We start from the raw sequence: 27325 nt of genomic DNA on the forward strand, positions 1-27325 counted from the left end.
AAATCCCCCCCCAAAAAAAACTCATAAAATAAAAGTTGCATTTTCAAAAGGACTTACCATTCGTGGTTCCTACGTGTTCCTCAGACATATGTCCTGTTCTTCCAGACTGTTAAAAAAAAAGAATCAAATAATTTATTATAGAAAGAGCAGTTGTCTATATGTTTTGTGTGTGTTTGTATGTGTGTCCAGATAAAAGTAAAAAACTACACAAGACAAATATTCTTTTTTTCAGCATTGCTTTGAACAAAATATGGACACATTCTTTTTGTAATAAGTACGAAAGAAATTAATTTAAGGTTGACATTTAGAGTGATTTTTTAATCTTATTATGTAATAATCTGTCATGAATTGTTTTCCATTTGCCAAAGAAATCAAGAAGGGACGCATTGAGAGCATTGCCAGGACCGCTGCAAAAAAGGTAGGTTCTCTCTACCGTGCTAGAAAGCTACTGACCCCTGAAAGTATTCTGTACCTCTATAAGGCCACCCGGTGCATCTGCTACTAGTCTCTCACTCCTAGACAAGGTTCAAAAGAGAGTCGCCAACCTGATAGGTCTTGAACTACCATCCAAGCTTCAACCTCTGTCCTATCGACGCAATGTAGCATCCCTCTGCCCGTTCTACAAGTACTTTAACGGTGTATGTTCCGACGAGCTGCAAGCACTTGTACCCCCTCTACATAAATAAACCCGACAAGCAGTACAATCTCACCCCTTCACAGTAGAGATCCCTAGATGTAAGAGAGCCTTCTACTCCAGTAGTTTCTTCCCCAGAACCGCTAGACTTTGGAACTCCATGCCAGGTTCCTGCTTCCCCAACTGTACTGACATGCAGAAGTTCAAGTGTAACATGGACCGACATCTTGCTGCCCAACTCCCCACCTAGAACCCCTGTAGCCTGTGTCCCTAATAGTAGCCCCCTACATCAAAGTGGCAATGTGACTTGTTTGAAGTGAAAATGTAATAAAAAAATAAATAAATAAAAAAAAAAGAAAGAGGAGCAGAGATGATGAAAGTAAGGTGATAATAGAGATGGGGAGAGGGAAGGGGAGAGGGAGAAATATGATGGGGAGGGAGGTGTAGAGGGGCGAGATGGAAGGAGAGAGTGATAGAGAGAAAGGAGAGGGGATAAAGAGAGGAGAGGGGATAAAGAAAGGAAAGAGGGGATAGAGAGGAGATAGATAGTGTAGTAGGCTACTATCAGGGGCAACAACTACTGGGGTACTATGTAGGGATTTGGGCAGCAAGATGTTGGTTCACGTTGCACTTGAACTTCTGCACGTCAGTACAGTTAGGGAAGCAGGGACCTGGAATGGAATTCCAAAGTCTAGCAGTTCTGGGGAAGAAACTACTGGAGTAGAAAGATCTTTTACATCTAGGGATCTCTACAGTGTGGGGGTAGGATTTTGCAGCCTGTCGGGTCTGTCGAGGGTGTTCACGTCGTGGGGGCACAAGTGATTGCAGTTCGTTAGAGCATTCACCATTAAAATACTTGTAGAACAGGCAGAGGGATGCAACATTTCATTGATGGGACAGAGGCTGAAGCGCAGATGCCAGTTCAGGGCCTATCAGATTTGCGACTCTCTTTTGAACCTTGTCTAGGAGCGAGAGACTAGTAGCCGATGCACCAGCCCAAATATGACAGCAATACTCCATAGATGGGCGAATGGTTGCCTTATAGAGGTACAGGATACTTTCGGTTGTTAGTAGTTTTCTAGCACGGTAGAGAGAGCCCACCTTCCTTGCAGCGGCCCTGGCAATGCCCTCGATGTAATTGTTCCAACTCCTGTTTCCTGTGAACGTTAGGCCAAAGAGCTTGAAAGACATACTCTCAGATAAAGAATCGTTGGCCATTGCGAGAGGTGGTAGAGAAGGTTTCTTGTAATTATTTCCAAGTAGTGTTTAGTCTAGATTTCTTTGAGCTGATGTCAAGCTTTCTGGATAGTTGTTTCATTTGAGGGTTTCTCTTAAACTTTTGCTTGTTGTTGTAGGCAACGGATGAGTCTTTTCTTTACATTATATGGATGGTGGGAATTACAGTTTAGGTATTGTCCAGTGAAAGTTGGCTTTATACAGATGATATAAGCCCCTGACCAGTGTGGGTTATCAGCACATCTAGAAACGATAATTTGTTACGTTCTTTTTTTCATCGTGAACTGTATAGATGGATAGGTAAAATTCACATGGTCCTGTAATGTTTGAACATCTTCCTGGTGGGACCAGAGTATGAATGTGTCATCCACATATCATCCCGTTTATACATTATTTTTTATTGGAATTGTTTCAGATAAGTAACTGCAAACACTTGTACCTCCTCGACGTAACTACCGCCCGACAAACCCGACAAGCTACTAAGTCTCATCCCTTTACAGTAGAGATCCCTAGGTGCAAGAAAGCCTTTTATTCCAATAGTTTCTTCCCCAGAACTGCAGGTCTTTGGAACTCCTTTCCGGGATTCTGCTTTCCCAACTGTACTGATATGCAGAAGTTCAAGTGTAATGTGAACAAATATCTTACTACTCATCTCTCTTCATAATGGCCCTGCTAATTAAGTCCCTGATAGTAGCCCCCTGCTTCAAAGTGGCACTGTGCCTTCTTTGGGGTGAAAATTGAATTAAAAAAGAAAAAAAAAGTTTAAAACTCTACATAAAAAAAATATGTGAATGGCATGATCATGTTGCCATATCGTTTCTCATCAGATCATGGAAGTTAAGCAGTGTTGAACCTGGCTAGTACCAGACGTGGTGACTATTTGGGAATTCTAGGTACTGTATGTGCTCTCCGCTTATCTCGGCATTTGTTTCCAGTCGTCCTGAACCTCCACTTGGCACTGGTATTTAACAATGCTGACTCAGAAGAGATGTGGTTGAGGATTGTGCAACTCTTGCCACAAAAAATTCCACATGCAGGCACCCTTACAGTGGGTATCCATAGCCCATCAAGAGTGAAGGAAACTACCATGTACAATATTATGCATCAAAGTTTTACTAAACCCTGGCTGAGTGTTTCTTTTTATACTTATGTACTTGTGTGCAGACTCTCCCACCCCACTTTCCAGCAGCCACCAATGTGAGAGACGACAACACGGCCAGAAGAAAAAAAAGAAAAAAAAAGAAAAAAAAAAAGAAAGAGAAATCCACAGCACAAAACGTTGGGGGCAGTGATCGTTGCCGAGTTGGAATAGCACACAGTTTTTTCACACCATAACCACAAAGTGGCCTAAGGCAATGGTAAGTATATCCATGTGTGAATCGGCCAGAGATGTTCTCGATTGGAAAATAGACGAACGTATACTATCAGGTGTTTTTTTTTCAACTTATTCTCGACTGCTTCTATTTTTGACCATGTTACTTAGAAAATGGGAATGCTGGGTGCTTTCAGTAAAATATGTTCATAGTTGCCTTACAAGCCAATGACTAGTATGTATCTGAAAATATGGCACACATAACATTAAGTCATTTGTATTTTTTGATTGTTCAGATAATTTTTCTCATCTTGGGTGTTATTGGCACAATGTTTTGGTCATTCATAACTTCGTCGGGTGTAAATTCCATGTTTTTCAACTAAGAAAAAGAGGTTAGCTCTGTATTGTAAAAAGTTGGACCGTGGGTTTGAGGGTGTGTCCGTAAATTATTATAAAAAGGTCATTTTCCAAGGGTCACTCAGGTAATTTTTAAGACTTTCTTATGATTCAATTTTTAACTGAATCTTTATGCTAATTGTCAACATTAGAGAAAAAAAAGTTTTTTTTCGAAACCATGGATAGACACCTGAAGCTAACCTCTTTTCCTTAGTTGAAAAAACCCCAGACTTTACACCTGACGAAGGTCGTAGGTTTCAATGACCGAAACGTTGTGCCAATAACACCCAAGATAAGAACAATTATCCAAACAATCAAAACAATACAAACATTCATACCTTATCTCAAAAATTCAGAATTGCATTGAGCTATTTGCTATTATCTGCGCTGTCCAGACGCTGGCTGATTACGACAGAATAGAAGTGAGCCTTGAGTTTATTTTCAGCCACCTTGTAACTCTTGCTTTCCTTATTTTGTCCTTTAGTCCTCACATTCCATGAACAGTGTTTGTGACAAAGGGGGTAAGAATTGCTGTTTTTTGGGTTGAAATCTATTCATCTCACACTAATCATTGACCTTGAAGTAGTATTTTTTAAACTTTTTTAGCTCTTTACATCAAGTGGCTTTATGTCTTATCTGGAGCAATTCCCATTAAAAAAAATTTTTATTTAACTATTATGCTCAATTCTATTCATGTATAATGTGTGCATGATTGCATAGTATTTAGGATAAAAAAAAATAAGTAGCACACACACACACATATATATATATATATATATATATTTATATCTGAAACCTACGACTTCTAATTAAATTACGAGGTTTAATTTCTTACAAAACAGAACTAACCCCTTTTCCTTAATTGTAAGGAAAAGGGGTTAGCTCTGTTTTGTAAGAAATTACATCTTAGGTTTGAGGGAGTGCTCTTAGATTAAAAAAAAAAAGAGGTCAATTTCCAGGGGGTCAATAGGCTATTTTTTAAGACTTTCCTATGATTCAATTTTAATCTTTATGCTAATTATCACTAGTGCAATAGAGATCTAACCCAATTTTCTTTAGTTGGAAAAACAAAAATACATGGATCTTACACCCAACGAAAATCATAAGTTTCATCGACCGAAATGTTGTGCCAATAAGGAATTTGTCAAAGATTCTTTTACGGACTGACCTTCAAATAGCTGTGACTTGAATCCCATTAAAAACATGTAAAGCATATAAACATGTAACACGTATTGAACAGAATGTTTACGAGTTATCTCGTATTTAGCCCCTGCCATGTATTGTGTCTGTTTTTCTAGCAAATACGCATATAAGTTAAAAGTTGAATGATTCACTTTAAATAAAGCTGATTTTATTTTTATTACAAACTGATAAAAACTGATAATTCCTTAAGCAAAAATGGCGCATGAAAATTCCTTTAAAAATAAATACAAATTAAATATATTTTTCATATATTCATACGCATTTTTTGTTGATTTTATTTTTTTGAAAATTTAGAAACATGTAACATTATAGAAGGCAATTTCAACACTAACAATTCACGGTATAAACTATTTGACAAAATTTTAGCTTAGATAACCCAATAAAAATTATTAAATAAAACAGAAACAATAGGCAATCTATAAATATAAAAGTGAAAATGTATGTTTGTATGTGTGTTCACTTTTTCTGTATGTCTACAAAAGGCTTCTTCCAGAGAAGCGGTCGGTCGGTTTACAACTTTTTAAAACTTTTTATATCACATATGAATCGTAATATCTCACAGTTAACAATGAAGCTGCCTGTCTATTTAATTTGCTCGATTTCGGGAAGATAAATATTCAATATTTGTCGCTCGCCGCATGTGGGTTAGTCTTTTTCCTATAACATCTTGGGGGCGAGGAAAAAAAGCGTTCAGCAGTAAATGAAATCCCGCAGTCAAACTTGACCTCATTAACTCATTAAAACGAGTACCTGCTAAATCCGAGTAATTAAATAAATTCAAATGTGTTTCCGTTAGCATCTCGCGGTGGGGCAATGGTTAACGTCGCACGTTTTTTTTTTTCACAACTTTGCCTCAATGGTTCGGGTTCGATCTTCATACTTACACTTTTTTTACCCCCCACCCAACACACCTCCAAACACCCGGGCAACGCCGGGTACCCCTCGCTAGTCTATAAATATAAAAGCGAAAATGTATGTTTGTATGTGTGTTTGCTTTTTCTGTATGTCTACAAAAGGCTTTTTTCAGAGAAGTGGTCGGTCGGTTCAGAACTTTTTATATCACATATAAATCGTAATATCTCACAGTTAACAACGAAGCTCGCCTGTCTATTTAATTTTCTCGATTTCAGGAAGATAAATATTCAACATTTGTCACTCACCACATGTGGGTTAGTCTTTTTCCTATAACATCTTGGGGGAAAAAAAAAAGCGTTCAGCAGTAAATGAAATACTATCCCGCAGTCAAACTTTACCTCATTAACTCATTAAAACGGGCACCTGCCAAATCCAAGTAATTAAATAAATTAAAACATGTTTCCGTTAGCATATCGCGGTGGGGCAATTGTTAACGTCGCACATTTTTTTTTTCACACTTTAATTTACAACTTTGCCTCAAGGGTTCGGGTTCGATCCTCATACTTATCTACCAAAACATTTTTTTTTAACCCCACCCCCCAGAGTTTCCACACACACCTCTAAACACCCAGGCAACGCCAGGTACCCCTCGCTAGTATAAATATAAAGTAAAACTCCTGCTGCTTGATGGAAAATGAATACATACTTAAAAAAAAAAGTTTTCTCAAACAAAAACTCTCGGCGAAAATATACACCATTAAAACTGGATATAACGTTCTTATTACGATTAATATTATATTACGAACTATCGAGAGGGGGGGGCATAAAATGCGCTTTAATTTTGTATATATTATTATAGAGTTGTGATTTCAAAAGTAAAAAAAAAAAAAAGAAGATAATTGGGTTTCATCAGTTAGAATCGAAACCGTACATTCAAAGCTGGTGACATAACCACTGTAGCAACGTGACACGTGCATGAACTGATTAAAGATTAAAAATAAAACCAAGATGAACGTACAAAATGAATAACGATTTTTCAATCTTGACGCATTTTTTTTACCCCTCTTAAAAACTATGTTACCCGACTAAAGATCCATAAAAGAACGGTCCGTAATAAATCCAATCACTTGGGGGCCCCTAGCGCTGCTCGGCAACTTTTAGTTTCGGTGAAAATAGAATTTGAAAATATGGAAACACACAGACATGCAGGATTTTATATATTAGATTTTATCTAAAAACTCTATCCAATTGTCAAAAGATTTTCTGTCGTTTAAAGAACATTTTAGACTAATATTCTCATTGTTGATTTTGTGTAGATCCAACACTTGTGGAATTTCAAAGTTGCTGCAAACAACTAACCAGCCGCTAAAATTGCAAATCTAATGTCAGATGTTAACAAAAGGTTGCTCAGAGTTATCGAAAAGAAAAAAATCATTTGTGCAATAAATTCTTGGAAGCCCCTTTTTATTTTCTGTTGATATATAAAACTCACTATGTCTGTCTGTCTGTCTCCATATTTGCAAACTCTATCTCTTCCGAAACAAAAAGTCGCAGAGCGGCACTAATGATTGGATTTTTTATAGACGGTTCTTTTATGGGTCTTTAGCCGGTTAAAACAGTTTTTAATGGGTCGAAATTAAAAAAAAAATCATTATACATATGAAGTGATTAAAAATCAAAAATAAACTGAGATTATTATCTTTTTTTTTTTTTACACAGGCATCATCACATTATCAAGGCCAAGAGGCTACTCGAGGATAAGGGTTAAAGAGTGTACAGTAGAAATTGGACAATATAGTAAGCATTAGTAATGGAAATTCGGTAAATTTGTTAACATATGGAACGGCTCATCAAAAACTTGTTTACGTCAGACTTGAAGACAAAACCATATTGTAGTCAGCTGGAAAGCAGGAAAACGGAAGACAATTCCACAGGCGTGCAGTTCTAAGAAAGAAGCTTTGTTCATGGAATCTACGTTTAGGTTTAGGCACAGATAAAGAGTGGAGGGAATTATTAATAGTGTTTTCAGCTAGACGAGTGTTTCTTGTGAAAGTTTGGCGAGGGGGGACCATAGACTGAAGCTCAATCGAACACTTTCGATGAAAATATCGATACATCAGAGACAAACTCGCAACATCTCTTCTGTGAGATAGAGGTTGCAGGGAAGAGAAAAGGACATCTCATACGAGGCTACGAAGTCTATTTTGAACTCTATCAAGGCAGGACAAGTCCTTTCTAGCAGCTCTTGCCCAGATGTGGCAACAGTATTCCATCCTTGGACGTACCTGGCTCTTATATAGATAAAGAATTGCATCAGCAGTGAGATATCTACTTGATCGATAGAAGGATCCCACCATTTTTCCAGCGGCCTTGGAAACAGATTTGATGTACGTGTTCCATTTAAGCTTGTCAAAACTTGAGGCCTCCTCAAGACGCAAGCCATTCATTTCAATTGATGCCAGATATGGATCAGAATGTTGATGATGTAAAGAGAAAAGCTTGGTTTTAGATGCATTAAAAGTAACCAACCATTCCTTTCCCCATTGTACTACGTGCTCAAGATCAGAGGAGAGAGAATCGGAGAGAACTTGGTCGTTTACTGCCTTAGATGTGCTACCATAAATGGTTGTGTCATCAGCATAAATGTCTATAAATGATGTAAAGATGTAATTTGGAAGATCATTAATGTAGATCAGGAAGAGAGTTGGGTCCAGGATGGACCCCTGAGGGACTCCAGCATTTATACTGTGAGCTTCTGATTTCTGCCCATCAACTACTACTCTTATGAACCTATCAGAAAGAAATGATTTAATAATTGAGAAGACATTTCCGGCTATACCATAGCTAGAGATCTTGTGAAGTAAAACTTTATGTCATACCCTAGCAAAGGCCTTTGATATGTCAAGAGCAATTGCCCTAATTTTTAATCACTTCATATGCGTGTCATGTTGGTACAGTGGTAACATCACCAGCTTTGACCCATTTTTGACTTCTTTAACTTAAAAACAATTTTAACCGGCTAAAGACCCAGAAAAGAACAGTCAATAAAAAATCCAATCACTTGAGGCTCCTAGTGCCGCTCGGCGACTTTTAAGTTTCGGAGGAGATAGAGTTTGAAAATTTGGAGACAAACAGACATAGTGCCTTTCACAAGGAAATCCAAATGAAAACAGTTCGATATGATCAAATAAAAAAGCAAAAACGACTTGCGTTATTATTCAGAGTGACTGGATCGGCGCAGAAGAAGAAATAGTCGGGACAGCTGGGAACCGGTTTAAACCAGTTGCTCATTGTATCAGCAAACCTGTGCGAGATGATCTGATGGAGTTCAGAGACGTATTCGCATGTTCGTCCTTCCTCCATTTGTGACAGCGGTATCGGAACTTTTATAGATGGGAGTTGGAAAGGCTTCGTTTCCGAAACATCGGATTCAGGATACAGACTTGACTGATCGGGAAAACTGAAAAAAAAAAAAATTACAAATAAAATCAATTTTAACTAGCAGAAATATTTCCCTACACAGGATCAAATTATTCAAGGGGAAATGGGGTAGAGGGAGTGATAATACTAATAATTATTATTTATGACGACTATAAGAAAGATCAATGTATACATATATATATATATGTATATATAGCAAGTTATAAAAATATATATGGCAATTAAGCTACACAGAATATTCTTCTGATTCTCATGAGAATTCGTCAGGCTTATGCATAAGCCTGAATGAAACACGGAATATTCTGTGTAGCTTAATTGCCATATATATTTTTATAACTTACTACGTAGCTCTACCTATGTATTGAGCACTGTTGAAGTAAATACTGAAAATTTACGCATAAAATTATATTTTCGTATATTAATTTATGTGATTAAATGAAGTACTTATATATATATATATATATGTCTAGCATCTACTTAAATCTATCAACAAAAACAATATTAATATAAATAAATGACAAAAGTCTATATTCCAATTTCCAAGATGTTAATCTTACCATTTATTTCTTTCAACATGTCATTTATTTATATATGCTCTGCAGTTATATCGAACATACATTGAGTTTGATAAATAAAGGATGAAATATAATTGAATGATGATATTTTTCCCGTCAATCTAAATTCAAAGAGAATTGAGATTCCACTGAAACATGTACGCACATATGTAACCAATATAATGTTTGGATAATAAACAGACTATATACCAGCTCTGTTCTACATTGAGCACTCTTTAATAATCATGTGGGTTTCATTGGATTAACATCTAGGAAACCAATCTATATAGCTATATAACAGGGTGTCCCAGAAGTCACGTATCATCTTGGTTTTCATAAAAACACAATATTTATTTTATTGTTCGTTAGATGAACAAATGGATGATTCTAGTATACAATAGATTTGGGATGTTCCCAAAGAAAAAGTCAAGGAGGATAGATCTGGTGATCAAGGTGGCCACTTTATGAAGATGAGTGTATGGTATGCAACTTCTGGGACACCCTATACATACATATATATTTAATAAAAATGGTAATTAGTAAAATCCTGAAGAAGGTGCTAAATACTATTGCAGAGTAAACATATATATTTTATCATTATTATTATTATTATTTTTTATTATTATTATTATTATTTTTATTATTAATATTTTTTATTATTATTATTATTATTATTATTATTTTTATTATTAATATTTTTTATTATTATTATTATTATTATTATTTTTATTATTATTATTATTAATATTTTTTATTATTATTATTATTATTATTATTTTTATTATTATTATTATTAATATTTTTTATTATTATTATTATTATTATTATTTTTATTATTATTATTATTATTAATATTTTTTATTATTATTATTATTTTTATTATTATTATTATTATTATTATTTTTATTATTAATATTTTTTATTATTATTATTATTATTATTATTATTTTTATTATTAATATTTTTTATTATTATTATTATTATTATTATTATTTTTATTATTAATATTTTTTATTATTATTATTATTATTTTTATTATTATTATTATTATTATTATTATTTTTATTATTATTATTATTATTATTATTATAATCATCATCATCACCACCTATATCTACCTACATACATATTTTCTAATTTTATACCTATTCAATTCATGCCCGGCAATTTTTAATTTTAATTTAATTTTTAATTTAATTTAAATCACTTAATTTCTTAAAGACCATTTACAGCAAATGCATTTAAATAGATAAATTGGATGTAACTTGGCTTATCTTAAGAGGATGCATCTTAGTTACTCTGAACAAGGCCCCCTCCGAATCCCTGTAAATCCTTAACGTGTCAATTTCCATATGACACCGCGACACCCCGACAGCCCAATAGTGATAACTACCCACCTGCTTCACTTGTATTTCCCTTTCTCCATTCAGCACTTACCTCTCTTTTTTTCTCTCTCCACCTACCCCTCTTCCTATACTCCAAATTCATGTCATATCTGGCTAAAGTCTTTAAACTCAATTTCACTCCTCTTCGATGTTAATTTACATATTTATTTAATTATTAAATCTTAAAACTTAAATGTTGTCAGATCAAAATTGAGATCCCCCCCTTCTTTTTTTTCTTTTTTCTTCATCTTCTTCTAATATTGTCTTTCCAAATAATAATATCCACTTCTGTTCAAGTCTGACGAAGTTGCTGGATCGTTGATACGATTCGGTAACCGAAACATGTGTAACTAAACAGATAAAACGGTAATATATATATATACATATATAAGAAATAAAAGTTACAATAAGTTTACCAAGGTAATCAAAATGGTAAACTTAAAATATATTATAAATATTAAAGAGTTAATATTTACAAGTAAAGCAATCTAAACCAGATGTAAAAGCTCAATAAAACCGAAAAGGAAATAGAGCTTATAATATGAACAAATGATTAATAAAACATGTTAAAAACATCTTGAAAAAGAGTTAAAAACATATTTAATTTTAAAAAGGAAGCACAAGATAAGTGGATAGTCCTTAATCCGCGGAGTTTCGAAAAAATACTCTCCTTCTCATCAGAGGGCAGGAATTAGCAAAATGCGGGATCGGATTTTGCATGTAAAAGTATTTAATGAAACCACAAGTCACAGATCTTACTTGGTTAAAAAAGGGTGAGGTAAGGGGAATAGGAGGTAAAAGAAAAAATGATAAAAAGATTTCACATGAATGGATAGTTCGGTGAAGGGTAAAAAATCCAAGAATGGTAAAATCCAAATACGGTCAAATTAAAAACTTCCAATCCACAAGTAAGTTCCAAATATATATATATATATATATATATATATATATATATATATATATATATATATATATATTTATTTTATTACTGTTTTTAACCCCCAATATTTTTGGTTGATCACTGTGGTAAATAATCTCACCTGCTACTTAATTGGTTGAAAAATGCAAGGCTCTCTGTTTGTTTATAAATATAGCGGTTAGAGCACTGTAAAAGTGGTGGACAAATGTTTTTTTTTAAATAGACATTTGGAAAGATAATTTACGGGTGCTGCTCCCGTGGGTCGATCGGTAGAACTGCTGACTGTCAACGCGATGGTTCTAGGTTCAATCCTCGGCTTGGGAGAGGTGCTAGTCTAGCGGCACTGATGAGTTGTGATACAACGAAACAAGACTATGTCGATGACTACAAATATATATATATATATATATATATTAGCAAAAGTACCCATTGTTGACTAGATTCAAAAACAGCCTACAGAAAATGGACTCTGATTTATAAAAGTATAATGGGTTATGAAAAGGAAGGGCTGTAAAGAGATAGCTTCGAATTCGGGGGTATCAAAACCAAAGCAAAATATGATGAAAGTAAAAATAAAATAGATAAACCCCATAATTTATTATACCATACCTGTTTACACTGAAACACTTATCACAATATTCTGTGGATCTATATTAAAAAACCTTGTTAAACTTTGTGACATATTTCCATTCTATGGAGGTCAGGCGCGAACGAACACCCCATAATTTTATTATACCATATTTCTTCAAACTGAAACATAATTATCAAAGTATACTTACGCAGATAGATATGAAAAGTCTCTATTAAAGTTTGTGCCTATAGACCCCACAATTTTATTATACCATCCCTATTTAAGTTAAAACATACTTATCAAAGTATTATTATGTACATCTATATCAAAAACACTTGCAAACGTTTTTTAAAAATTTTATTTCCATACTTTGTGGACCAGGCACAGACCCCACAATTTTAATGAATCGTCATTATGCCAGATCAAACAACCCTAACCTGCAGGATCAAACATACCCATTCCTGTGTCTCGATACATCTTCTATCATTATATGTGATCAGTTTTCTATAATAGTCAACCATATAGGAGCCAATTCGTGACCAGATACACACACAGACGTTCAGCTTTATATTATAGATATATATATATTCTTTAGAATAATGAAATGCAATAAATCTACTGGTATGCAAATCCAGTGATTATCGGTCTTACAAAATATTATTGGCTGTAATATTTTATATAAGACAATCCCAGCTAACTAAAATTGCTCAAGATACCAGATAGAGCAAATAAACCATAATTTAGGAATTTAAATTTTATGATTTGAAATGGTCAAATTTCAATTTTACAATTTTTATTGTATGCAAAACAAATACAGTTTAATAAGTTACTTATTAAAATGTATGGTTTTGCATATAATAAAAATTCTAGATTTAAAATTTAACCATTCCAAATCATAAAATTTAAATTTCTAAATTATATATATATAAATATATATATATAAATAATGAAATGAGAATTACAATTCAGTTTACAAAGATAATCCAAAATAGCAAACTTAAAATATATTATAAATATTAAAGAATTAATTATTCTGCCTTAATTCTTGCACCAATTCAACGTTATTTTGTCTGGGTCATTGTGACATTGCCTTTTCTATTCTAAAAATAACTCAGTCACCACTCCATCGTTTCTGTTTCTTTATTCGTATTTAGAGACTCAGTCTCGACAGTCTCTCCATTTCTTCATTCTCTGCACAATTTATTTTTATTTTAATAATATTTTGAACTTTTTTGAACTTGTAATATTTTGAACTTTCTTTTTTCCTTGTACCCATTTATGAATTATTTCACAGAATTTTGCCTTTTGAATGTCATCTGCCAGTAACGCAATTCCTTTAGATTTTTACTTCTGGATACCGGACTTTTACCAACTTTTCTTGGATTTTACCGTTATTGGATATTCTACAATTCACTCGACCATCCATTCATGTGAAATCATTTTTCGTTTTTTCCTCCCATTTCCTCTGCTTCACTATTTTTTAACTTTTACCAAGTAAGCTCTATAATTTAGTTGTAGTTAAATTAAATACTTTACAAGCAAAATCCGATTCCACATTTTGCTAATTCCTACCCTCTGATAAGAAGGAAAGTATTTCTTTCGAAACTCTGCGGATTAAGGACAATCTACTTAGTTTGTGTTTTGTTTTGGAAAATTAAATATAATGTGTTTTTAACATGTTTTATTTAATGTGTTTAATTTAATGTGTTTTTAACATGTTTTATTAATTCTTTGTTCTTATATATATATATACTAGCAGTTCAGCCCAGCTTTGCTCGGGCCCTATGTACTGTTTATAACTTTGTGTGTATATTAAAAAGTGCGCATATGTAAGATAATGCCTTTCTGTATAATAGGCTTCCATAACTACCATAGAGAAAAGTTGGTAAAGATCGCAGAGGTCAATATTTTTTTAAATTTAACCCCAATTTTGACCCCTTAATATTTATTGTTTTGGACTCAAAATTAAAATGTTTGACTCAAGTAACCTACATCTAAAATTTCAAGTGTTCAGACCCAAAATTGGCGGAGGAGTTTGTCAGAGTCTGCAAAGGTAAATTCTGTTAACTTTGAACTTTTGGAAGCAAAATTTTCGCCCCCAAAACTGATTAAACAGCTGCATGTTTGATTACCCTTTGCATAAAATTTCAAATGTTTAGACTCAAAATTGGCTGAGTAGTTTGCTAGAGACCATAAAGGTTAATTCTTTTGAACTTTGACCCCTTAGAAGCCAAAGTTTCAGCAAAAGATGATTAAAAATCTTGCCCTGTATCTGAATACACTTTATGTAAAATTTCAAATGTTTAGACCAAAAATTGGCTGAGTAATTTGGTAGAGACCGCAGAGGTCAATTTTTTTAACTTTGACCTCAATTATGATCCCTTAAAATTTATTGTTTTGGGTTCAAATCAAGTTCTTAAGTTAGATCCATGTCCAATGAACGTATATCTAAAATATCAAGTGTTTAGACCAAAAATTGGCGGAGGAGTTTGGTAGAGTTCTCAAAGGTCAAATCGTTGAACTTTGACCCCTTACTCGCCAAATTTCTGACCAAAAACCGATTGAAAAGATTTTCCCAAATCTCAATAACTCCTTTGTCAAATTTCGAGTCAGTAGACCGAAAATTGAAAGAGTTATTTGGTAGGGAAATTTAGACAGACAGACACATTTTCACTTTTATAGATATATAGATGAGTGGTGGGATAATTAATCAGAATCGGAAAAATTGGAACGTTTGGGAGTATTGGAATCAGAAAAAAGTTTACTCATTTTTCAATGCCAAAATCGATTCCTTTAATTGTCGTTTTTTTTTTTTTTTTTTTTTTTTTTTTCTTTAAAACAATTGAATTGGAAGCCATGTTTGGGCAACATTTAAAAGACATTATTTTTCATAAATAAAGATTGTTTAAATTTTGCATTTTTTTTTTAATTTCCCAGGGTCTTAGTCAGATTCTAAAAACATTACAGAAAGATATGATCAAAAATAAAGAATCTATTTAAGTTCAAAACCCTTCAGTAACTTTTTGGGCACCCTGTATATGAATATATAAATTACAATAAGTTTACCAAGGTAATCAAAATGGTAAACTTAAAATATATTATAAATATTAAAGAGTTAATATTTACAAGTAAAATAAACTCAGCCAGAAGTAAAAGCTCAATAAAACCGAAAAGGAAATAGAGCTTATAATATGAACAAATGATTAATAAAACATGTTAAAAGACATCTTCAAAAAGAGTTAAAAACATATTTAATTTTAAAAAAAGGAAACACAAGATAACACTTATCTTGTGTTTCCTTTTTTAAAATTAAATATGTTTTTAACTCTTTTTCAAGATGTCTTTTAACATGTTTTATTAATCATTTGTTCATATATATATATATATATATATATATATATATATATATATATATATATGATGATTGCTGTATCTTTCCAGATGATCGTCGTCATATTGAGTTCTCCCAATCTCGTCATCCATGCCATCTCAGAGATGACTCTGCACTCCTGAAGCAGATGTGATATACAAATTGAGCAATTTCTACTGAGTTGACTTCCTCTGGAGGTTGAAGTGTATTCCTATGAACAATCATATGTCTTCTCAAACCAGCAGTAGACTTGCAAACTTTGCTGCATATTAAACACACACACACATATATATATATATATATATATACACAAGCAGGAAGTCTGTGTGTGTGTTTATGAAAAAAACAAAAGGAAAAATAAACACAGGAAGAAATTATCAAAAATGAAAGCTTTACTAGTTTAGTTCAGATCAACAAGCATTGTTTAAGGTAGAAAGTGTTGGGAAAGACAGGTTCCAGAGTAGTGAAAAAAGTGTAGGGCTGAAAACCATTCTTACCTTTCATTTGCATCTGAGAATCGTACAGCCGATTTTCGGGGAGAGTCGGCACAGAAGTACGAGGCAAAGCACTCTTCGTCATACTTTTTCTGCTTGCTGCACATGTGACGCAGGTGACCGCAGGAGGCATGCAAAAATTGCAAGATGTTGATCTCTAAGGGAGGCGACTCTTCACAGATGTCAATCGCTGTGTCGATATCGATTTTGTCAACATAATGTTGGTCGGTCAAGTTACGGAAGATTCCTAGAAAAACAAAACGGAAAATTTTATTAAATCGGAAGAGTTGAGGGTTTTTCTTAACTGACACTTCTCATCTCACACGTTTTGACTGATTTCACCTCCGATGTTCTTCAGGCATATCTAGTCAAACTCGGAAATCTGTAATGGATTTTGAATGGAATCCTTTATTTAATCCATTCATGACTGGATGGAAGTCTCAATTCCTGGCTGTATTTTGAGCGTCACTCTCACTCATGATTGAACTTTCAATCTCCATAAGATTGCCAATTACAGTTATGGCTGACAGAACAAGAGTATGCTACCCTCTCATGGATTAAATAAAAGGTTCCATTCAAAATTCTGTGCAGATTCCCAAATTCGACAATATACACCTGAAGAAGGTCGGAGGTTACATCGACCGAAACATTGTGAAAATGACACTCAAGATGAGAACAGTAGTTCGATGAATCCAAATAATGCGAACAGGTGGTTGATTTATATCGGGGGGTGGGGTTCTTCAAACAATGTGGATTAAATAAAGGGTCCTGTTTGCAGTTTCGTTCAAATTCCTGAGTTCAACAAGAAACACTTGAAGAAGGTCGGATGTTAAATCAACTGAAATTAAAAATGACAATCAAGATGAGAACAGTAGTCCGATGAATCCAAATAATCTATCTGTATATATATATGTATGTATGTATGTCTGCTTAAAACTTTCGACATAGGCGACGGATTTTCATGAGATCGATATCATTTTGAAGCTCTACTCTTCGGATGACAAATATCGAAAAATTGGCTAAAAACATTAATTCCTTCACCCTTAACAGTTTTCTACAAGGAGGGTCGATTTTTTTTGCTGACATTTTTTTTGCAAGTCATTCAACCCTTGCGTTCATGACGTCGATTAAAAGGCGTTATTTCGACCGCCAGTGACGTCACAACCATGGTAGGCACATCAGTAAGACAGTGTTTTTTTTTTTTTTCACCTTTTTTTCCTCTGGCACGTTACGGGTTTGAGCCTGCTACTATTTTTTTTTTTTTTTTGTGCTCAACCAACACCCTTACACGCACGTCCACTTTCTTTACCGTTTTCGCATCACGGGTTCGAGTCTGCCTACTACAACATTTTTTTTCTTCTTCAACACACACCTCCAAACATCCAGGTCACGAACATAAAAATTAAATGTTACAAAAAAACAAACAAAAACAGGTGCTTACTTGGAAGAAAAAAAAAACAGTGGTCCGAAATAATACGAAGTTGATATATTCCTACATTTATTTTATATCTTTTCGATAATTTCATATATAAAAAAAAAAGAAATCAAGACTGTAAATTTATTATTTGACAGAATACTCAAAAAAACAATTTTCAAAAAATCTGTATTCCGTGGAGTTTCTAAGAATGCTATTCTTGTCCTCAAAGGAAAAAAAGAAATCAGCCGAGCTAAGAATTTGCTGGTTATGGCATTAAATTAAACAGCACTTCGTGATGGTAAGTCATGAATTGCAAAAAAATGTGTTCATATCAGTGAAAATAGGGGAAAAAAATGTAGAAAAAAAAAAACAAACGGGGAGTACGCTCCAGAGCACATGAAGACTCGCTCAATGCTAAATCCAAAAAGTAAAGGAAATTTTTTTAAAAACAAGTAGAAGTTCAAAGTCAGTGGAACGCGCGAGTTATGGAGTTATATATATATAAGTGAAAGTGTCTGTCTGTCTACAGACTCGAAATTTGATATACAGGGTACTGAGATTTGGAAAAATCTACATGATCGGTTTTCGGCCAGTAATTTGGCTGTTAAAGGGTCAAAGTTCAACAATTTGACCTTTGAGAACTCTACCAAACTCCTCCGACAATTTTGGGTCTAAACACTTAAAATTTTAGATATAGGTTCCTTGGACATGGATCTAACTTAATAACTTGATTTGAGCCCAAAACAATAAATTTTAAGGGGTCATAATAGGGGGTTAAAGTTTAAAAAATTGACCGCTTTTTTCTTTTTTGCTCAACATACACCTCCAAATACCCGGGCAACACCAGGCTGACATGCTAGTATATATATATATATATATATACATATAACTCCATAATATTTTAAATCAGCTCAGCCTTGACAGCCGTGTTTTAAATTTCTTCCATTTCTTTTTTCTACGCACATCTTATCTTTCCTTTAATAATATTATTTGAACTCTTTCCCTTTTCCTTGTACCCATTTGTGAATTATTTCACGGATTTCTGCCTTTTGGACCATCTTCCAATTACGTGATTCCCTTGGATTTTACTTGTGGAAATGGAAATTTAACCAACTTTTTTGGATTCTAGAATTTTGGATTTAACCGTCATTGGATATTTTTCCCTACACCAGACTATCCATTCACGTGAAATCACTTTTTTCTTCACCCTATTACCTTTGCTTCACTATTTGTTATCAAGTAAGATCTATGACTTAGTTGTAGTTTTAGTAAATACTTTTGCAAGCAAAATCTGATCCCACATTTTGCTAATTCCTACCCTCTGATGAGAAGGAAAGTATTTCCTCGAAACTCCGCGGATTAAGGACTATCCACTTATTAAGTGTTTTCTTTTCAAATTAAATATGTTTTTAACTTTTTTTCAAAGTGTTTTTAACATGTTTTATTAACTACTTGTTCTTATATATATATATATATATATATATATAGTAAGTAACTAACTAGCTCTACCTACGTATTTAGCACTTTTGAAGTAAATACTTAAGACACGTTTCAAGACTCCAAGCATAGTTTTGGGACACAATTGCCATTTTAGGTCAATTTTCAAAACAGATAATGTATAAGTGTTATACCATTTTTCTAAACCAAAATTTCACGAGGAATCCAATAAAACAAAAACGAATACAAAATTTTGATGAGAAACCATGTTTTCAAGCAATTCTTTCATGACGGCCGGAATCGCACTTCCCGTTTTTTTGTCCCAAGGACCGTATCCTGCAGATTGCGAAACTATTTAAGAAAATTACTCAAAACCTATCAATCATAAGTGTTAGGCCATCTTTCTTAACCAGAATTTTGTGAGGGTATTCCTTGACTTCAAACAATACGATGGAGCTGTGAAATGTTACTTCTATACATCCAACCTATACTGCCTACCATGACATATAAATCATTCACAAGGGAAACCCTCAAAGCAAAAATGAAGGGTGAGTCACTTAGTTTTCAACCCTGTTGGAGGGAATAGTTGTGGAAACCTATCAGAAGTGATATGACCACTTTGTTAGCACATAATTTGGTATCAACTGTGAAAAATACTGCTGGGGGACAAATTTGGAGAAAAAAATATTACTGTAAAAAAAAATGTACGTCTTCAATTTGGCCAAAATCAAAAATTCCTGATATACAAGTTGTTCAGATTGATATTAGTGACAAGTTGTATAGAAGGGATTTTTGATTTTTCGAAAATTGAAGGCAGGTTTTTTTTTTTACAGAAAAAATTATTTTTGGCTTCACTTTTCACCCGGTCAAACAAAACGTGCAATATTTTGGGAACCGCTAGCCGGTTGCTGCTGTTCTAAAGCTTAAATGAAAGCTAACTGATCAAGGTTACTGAGAAATGACCATAGGGATAGTGTTTGCTTCGTTTGTCATCATTTTAGAGGGATCTTTGCCAAAAAGATGCATTTTTTGACCAAAATCGGGAAAAAATTGTCACAGCCTGTAATTGAGGAGAATGGGTAAAATTCGAAGAGAGTTCTATGAGCAGCGTTTTTCTTGCACAAATGCAATTTTATACTATTGTTGAACGAAAATGATTATTTACTTCCCTTAGTTTCATGTCTAAAAGTGATTTTTGGCTCTTCTTTGTGGTGAGGTAACAAAAATTGTCACTAAAATATCTCCATTTTAGGCCTTTTTTTCAGTTATATCGTTTTTTTCCGGTTGAAAACAGGTATATTAACCATATAAACCTATGATTTTCTGAAAGACAATTTAGTTTTGCCTCACATATCACAAGAATAGCTTTGTAGATCATTGTGTGACTGATCAGTGATTTTTGACTTCAATTGTCCCAAAACTATGTTTGGAGACTTAAAACGTGTCTTAAAGTTTACGCATAAATCTATACTTTCGTATATTAATTTTATGTGAGTAAATGAAGTAGATATATATATAAGCGATGGGACGATTGCGTGGAACAAATAAAGCATTCTGTTCAAAATTCTATGCAGACTCCGCAGTTTGTTTGTTTTTTTGTTATTTTTTTATTACATAGGAGTCACCACTTATCAAGGCTCGGAGGCCACTCGAGGATAAGAGTTATTGAGTGTACAGTAGTAGTCAATGGAATAATATGGTAGTAATCGTTGGTAGTGAAAATTTGGTAAATTGGATTACTTAAAGAGACGGTTAATCAAGAATTTGTTTATGTTGGACTTGAAGACTATCAAATTGTAGTAAGCTGGAAAACAGGCAAACGGAAGAGAGTTCCACAGACATGAAGTTCTAAGAAAGAAGAAATGGAATCTACATTTAGGTTTAGGCAAAAATAAAGAGTGGAGGAAAATTATTGACAGTGGTTTCAGCTAGACGAGTGTTTTTTTTTTTTGTGAAAGTTTGGTTTGACAGAAAGATTCCCGAGTTCGACGAAATACACCTGAAGGTTACATCAACAATAGCGAAAATAACACTTAAGATGAAAACAATAGTCCAAAGAATCCAAATAATCATCATCTTAAAAAAACGCCCAAATTATTACTTTTCATACTAAGCAAACATAAAAATTGAATAAATTATTTATTAAGCCATTAAATATTAAAACAAAAAAGCAAAACAAAGACTAAACATTATTTTCTTAGAAAATGTCTTAAATTTAAGGCTTAAGTTTAAATTTTGCTTAAATGGTATCAAATGACGTCAAATTCAATACAAATTGTTTACTTTTAAATAAATTGTGCCCTGAAAATCTTTTAAAATATGCAGGGAATATCTATTAATTGATATCTATTAATTGATATATACTTTTGTTAAAATTTCATAAAAATACAAGGTATGTGAATGCCATCCACTTTACATCAAACTAAGTAAATCTTCATCAAAAGAAAAAAATATTCATCAAGAGACACGCACTGCTAGTTAAAATGGGGTACATTAAAAAATGAAAATATAAAAAAAAAAATTATATTGTACGTATCCGTTATGGAATGAAGTTTTCCAAAAAAAAAAGTCACTTAATTTCATCAAGCAGTTTTTTTTTTGTTTTTTTGTTTTTTACAGTGAAAAAACAATTTATGATACCGAGTAAAAGGGTTCGATTTTTAGGAAGAAAAGCTAGTATTTAAGATGGGGGAAGAGAGTGTCGGCCCTTTAGACCGAGTTATCTCCCCGTGGCGCATTCTAAAAGTCTAAACATGGCTACCTTCAGCGTGCTGTCATAAAAACGTGTTTTTCCGCTGTAAAAAAAAAAAAAAAAAAAAATACTTGATCAAATTAAGTGAAATTTTTTTTTTCTGGAGATCTTCAGTCCCAAAAAGATGCGTACAATATAACTTTTTTTTTTTTTTTTTTTTTTTGATATTTTCATTTTTTAATGCCTTGATTAAATTGTACAAGTACCATTATATTACTGAAGTACATTGTTTTATATTCTAATCTAGGAACATAGGCATTGCTAGTTACCGTATATGCTTATGTATAAGTCAATGTATATTTTAAAACCAAAAATTGTGTCACGAGCAATAACAAGTGCATTTATGCAAGTGTGGTCTATTCTATTTTCATATATAGAAGTTAGAACCAACCTACTGCACACTTACATGCAACGAATGCAAATGTTGCTAATCAGACATTGTCTGGGTGTTTGGAGGTGTGTGTGCTCTTAAATAAAAAAGAAACCGGAGCCCTGAGGCGAAGTTTGAAAATAAAATAAATTACATAGGAGTCATCACTTATCAAGGCTCGGAGGCCACTCGAGGATAAGAGTTATTGAGTGTACAGTAGTCAATTGAATAATATGGTAGTAATCGTTGGTAGTGAAAATTTGGTAAATTGGATTACTTAAAGGGACGGTTAATCAAGAATTTATTTATGTTGGACTTGAAGACTATCAAATTGTAGTAAGCTGGAAAACAGGCAAATGGAAGAGAGTTCCACAGACATTGCCCGGGTGTTTGGAGGTGTGTGTGTACTCTCTTAAATATAAAAGAAACCGCAGGGGGGGGGGGTCGAACCCGAAGCCCCGAGGCGAAGTTTGAAAATAAAATGTGAAAAAAACATGAACCGTTTGGCCAGCCAGAATGAGATGTTTGAATTTATTTAAGTAAGAACCAAATTGACAAGTGCCTGCACAGAAGTCGTAGAGCGTTATGACGACGACGACATAAGCAATAGCTATTCAGCAATTGAGGTCAATGACCAGGTTTGTTTGTTACAAGCGAAGTAAAAAAAGAAAACATAAAAACGAACATTAAAATTTTAGCAGGGGGGGGGGGGTGTAATCAAAACATCGAAAAAAAGAACACAAAAAAAACTAACGTAAGGCAAACGAACGATGTTAAATGTAAAAATCGAAAAAACAAAAAAGAAAACAGAAAATTGATCGTTAAAACAAAAAAAAACATGTGAAAAATGGCTTAAATAAGCCTGTTTCGATATTAAAATTTAAAAAATTGGTGAGTACCCGGGTGTTTTTAGGTGTGTGTGGTCGGGGGTGGATAAGCGAAGTAAAAAAAAAAACAGAAAAACGAGCATTACGTGAAAAATGGCTTAAATAACACTGGTTCAATATTTAAATTTAAAAAAAATCAAAAAAAAAAAAAAAGAAGACATCTCACACCACGATTCGAACCCAAAACGTTTAGATAATGAACCAACGCGCTAACCAACTGAGCTAACGCGACGTACATGAAATTTAGTCAGTTCTTCAACTATTTAAAGTAAATCAGGTCATAACGTCATCTGACGCATGCGTAGAACTGTAACATGCATACATACGTTAAAGGTATTACAGTATTAATATATAAATTCTTTTATATTCTCTCCCAGGCAATGGTGGGACACAGGCACTGCTAGTTATATTAATAAAATACATACCCATGACGTAACTGCTGCTGAACACGTCTGTCACTTTTTCTCTGTGCTTTTTGAAGTCGCCAGGATGGTCAGATATGCTGTCATTTGAGCGTCGGTCAAGCGAGGCTGTACTGTGTCGTCCTCCTTCGCTGCTGTCATCGTGAATGTCCAGATTGTTGGCAGTCTGAGACTTGGTAATGCCAAGGTCATATTCATTGAATAGATTGTCCCCAATCGTGTGATCCTCTACAATGTCCTGTGGCAAGGTGAACGACCCCTTGTGGACTAAGGAGTCGATAATCTTCGAAAGGGAACAGTCGTATATGTAGACAGGGACAATGAAATATTCTTTTTCTTGGAACAGAGAATTGTCGGTTTCCATGTCTGGTGGGAGATTTGAGGATGAATTTTCTGTAGTGGACTGCGTTGACGCAGATGTACAGTTGGGTTGATTTGGGGAGGTGGCATCTACTGGCAATCCAGAAGATGGGCTTGCATGCAGGGAAGGTTGATTTGAGCTTGGTTTTAAGGGGGATAAACTGGGGTTACTGGTGGGGGCAGGTGTCAAAGGAGATGGCGTGAGGGCAGGCTGTAATGGAGACGGCGTGAGAGCGGGCTGCAATGGAGATGGAGTGGAAGCAGACTGCAGTGGTGACACTGGTTTGGTTTGTTGAGTAAAGGATGGAGAAGAAGTCCGTATGCCAGGGGAAGAGGGTACGCTGTGTGAGCTTGCTGATGGAGTGACACGTTTCTGAGAAGAGGGGCTCAGGTTAGAATCGGTCGATGAATTATCCGGGGTCAGATGAGTTGTTAAGTTCTGTTAGAAGAAAAAACAAAAAAAAAGTAAAAATTAAATGACGTTTCTGAATTTGTGCGATGAGAATTGGTATTATTTGGATTTATTGGAATATTGTTCTCATCTTGAGTGTCATTTTCACAAGGTTTTGGTCGATGTAACCTCCAACCTTCTTCAGCTGTATCTTGCTAAACTCAGAAATGTTTCTATCGGACTTGGGAATTTGGACGTAATTTTGAACGGAACCCCTTATTTATTTCATAGAAGTAGCATGCTCTTGTTGTATCAGCCATGAGTGGACAGAGGTCCTAAGTAATTCACAATTGTATTTTCTTGTCGCCCACACTGAGAATTGAACCTTCAACCTTCAGGAGAATATCACTTTTACAACTGATTTTTCCAAGTCTCTAATTACTGTACCATGGGTCCTTGCGGATACACCTGAGGAAGGTCGGAAGTTACATCAACCGTAACATTGTGAAAATCACACTCAAGATGAGAACAGTAGTCGGATGAATTCAAATAATACAAACATAAGAATTAAATGTAACAAAAAACAAAAAAGGTAAAAAAAAAAAAAACAAGTGCTTATTTGGAAGAAAAAAAAAAGAAAAATTAAAAACAGGTGCTTATTTAAAATTAAAACTAAAAAAAACAAAAAAGAAATTGCAGAAAAATCTTTATGATGTGCATACTCATCATAGAACGAAAATGTAATATTCCAAAAATCACATAAAATGATCAAGTAGTCTTTTTTTAATGAATAATATCGATTTTTAACAATTTTAATAATAAATTGTATGCATCACAAGACTGATTTTAGTCTGGATAGTTCGAATTGAGTTGTCACTCACATTTTATAATACATGACATCAAAAAATAGCGTCTTGCTTCACAATAATAAAATTTGTATTTTCTTAGTAAAAAAAAAATACTTGATCAATTTACATGATTTTTGGAACAATACATCATGAGTATGCACATCAAAGTTTTTTTTTTTAAGATTTTTCTATATTTTTGTCTTGATTTCATTTTTAAAAAAGCAACATAAAAAAAACAAAAGAAAACTAAAACAAAACAAAAAAAACAGGAATGCAAGTGGATTGTCCAATGGCACAAAAATTCTGCAATCTAGATTTAATTTCAAAACATGGTCATCACCCCCTTGATTTCCTAAACTAGAAATCCTCTCTCCCAAATTTACAAACTTACTTGCTTTTAAATCTGTAAAATTTTGTTGAAATTACAGTTCTGAATTTTTTTTAGATGAAGACGGATTGTTTGTATTATTTGCTTTGTTCGGACTATTGTTCTCATCTCGAGTGTTATTTGTGCAACGTTTCAGTCAATGTAGCCTCCAACTTTTATCAGGCATGCTGCTCACTAAAAATAAAAGTTACTGGTTCTGTAGATGGTTTCCTATTTTGGAGTTGTTCTTTTTTTTTTCTCCCTAGTTTCATGTGTGAAAGACATTTGATTGACCAAGGGTGGTAAATTTAATAAAGTTTGACAGAATTATCTCCCTTTTTACCGGTGACATTTTAATTGACAGCGATGCAAGATGGAGAGTTAGACGACTAAAAAACTAAAAATTACTAAGCAGACCGAGCATAGATATCAGCAGTATATGGGAACGTCTAATTTTAAAGAAAAACAAAAATCGTACCCCTCCCTCCTTAAAATTTGAATGGTAAAAGGGAGATAATTCCGTCAAACTTTATTAAGATTACCTCCGCGTGTCAACCAAAATTTCTTTCACACATAGGAAATCACGACGAAAAAAACAAAACTCCAAGAATACGAAACCATTTACAGAGACAGTAATTTTTCTCCTTTCTTTTTCCAAGATGGCGACCAGCATGCCTTTGTTAAAATTATTTGTATAAAAAGAATGGTTGAAGACACATTGTTTGCTCTTTTTGAGTTTTGCTTTCTGCAGAGCAGACTTCTTAACAACCTCAATAGCTTTGCAATTGAATTATATTTTCTTCAAATCCGAGTTCTCATCTATCTTCACTAACACCAGAGAGTATCTTATCTGTACTCCTATAATTTCATATTAAAACCCTTTTTTCTATTTATTTAAAAAGAAAATACAACTTTGTTACATATGAGTCATAGAATTACATTCATCTGCAAAAGATCTAGCTAATTTGCATATTCTTTTAAACATTCATTTTAATTAATCTCCTATTAGTTTTTTTCGGTTTTCTTATGAGATGATACTCTTACATGTAATTATAATCATGCAGATATTCTACATGATTTATACTTGAGTAATATTTACATAAAAAATTTATAGCAAACACAAACCTCTTTCTATATATATTTATGTATGTGTAGATATATTTGTTTAAAAAGTTTGCCTACCAAAAACCTGTCAGTTTTTGGTCTCCAGACATGAAACTTAATATATAGGGTATTCGAACGCATGCAAACCTTTATATTTGGGTTTTAGCCAGATTCTTGAATTCTTCAAATAAAAATAAAAAAATAAACGTACCTTAGAAAGATTTGGTAGCATATCGGAAAGGATTTTTTCCTCCACTGGGCTCGGACCGGTAATGATTTCCTCATAGACTGGAACTTTCGACTTTTGCATCGAGGGATGCCATTCATTTACGGCGACAATCTCCAAGTTATCGTGCAGGGTTTCAGTGTAAATGCCAGGCTTCAGCGTCCGCAAGTCTTCGAAAGACGCCGGTACAAAAGTGAGGAACATGTGCGAAGTGTTGATATCCTGGAGGAAACACCGCCACTTGGTGGCCCCGACGCCTTGGCTCATCTCCGTTGAGAATAAAACGTCCTCAAGGGTGTTCTCTGACTGGGGAGTATCAGGAGGTATCCCAAAACTCTTTGATGATGAATCGGTTTTGGATGCTGGAAAATAAA

At 33.8% G+C, this 27325-nt stretch overlaps 1 protein-coding gene across 1 annotated transcript in view; it reads right to left on the bottom strand.

The window, feature by feature from the left end:
- The window catches only part of LOC145267011 (KICSTOR complex protein SZT2-like), a 423147-nt gene that overhangs the window by 184913 nt on the left and 210909 nt on the right, over nt 1–27325 (bottom strand). The window contains exons 24-28 of the mRNA XM_080122911.1: nt 26937–27313; nt 23659–24454; nt 16374–16617; nt 8847–9096; nt 58–106 (exon numbers count right to left, since the gene is read on the bottom strand). Coding sequence (XP_079979037.1) covers nt 58–106; nt 8847–9096; nt 16374–16617; nt 23659–24454; nt 26937–27313 — 1716 coding nt within the window. The remainder of the gene's footprint in view (nt 1–57; nt 107–8846; nt 9097–16373; nt 16618–23658; nt 24455–26936; nt 27314–27325) is intronic.

Source organism: Euprymna scolopes, chromosome 42 (assembly GCF_053919585.1).
Source record: "Euprymna scolopes isolate OS-2025 chromosome 42, ASM5391958v1, whole genome shotgun sequence".
Taxonomy (NCBI): domain Eukaryota; kingdom Metazoa; phylum Mollusca; class Cephalopoda; order Sepiida; family Sepiolidae; genus Euprymna; species Euprymna scolopes.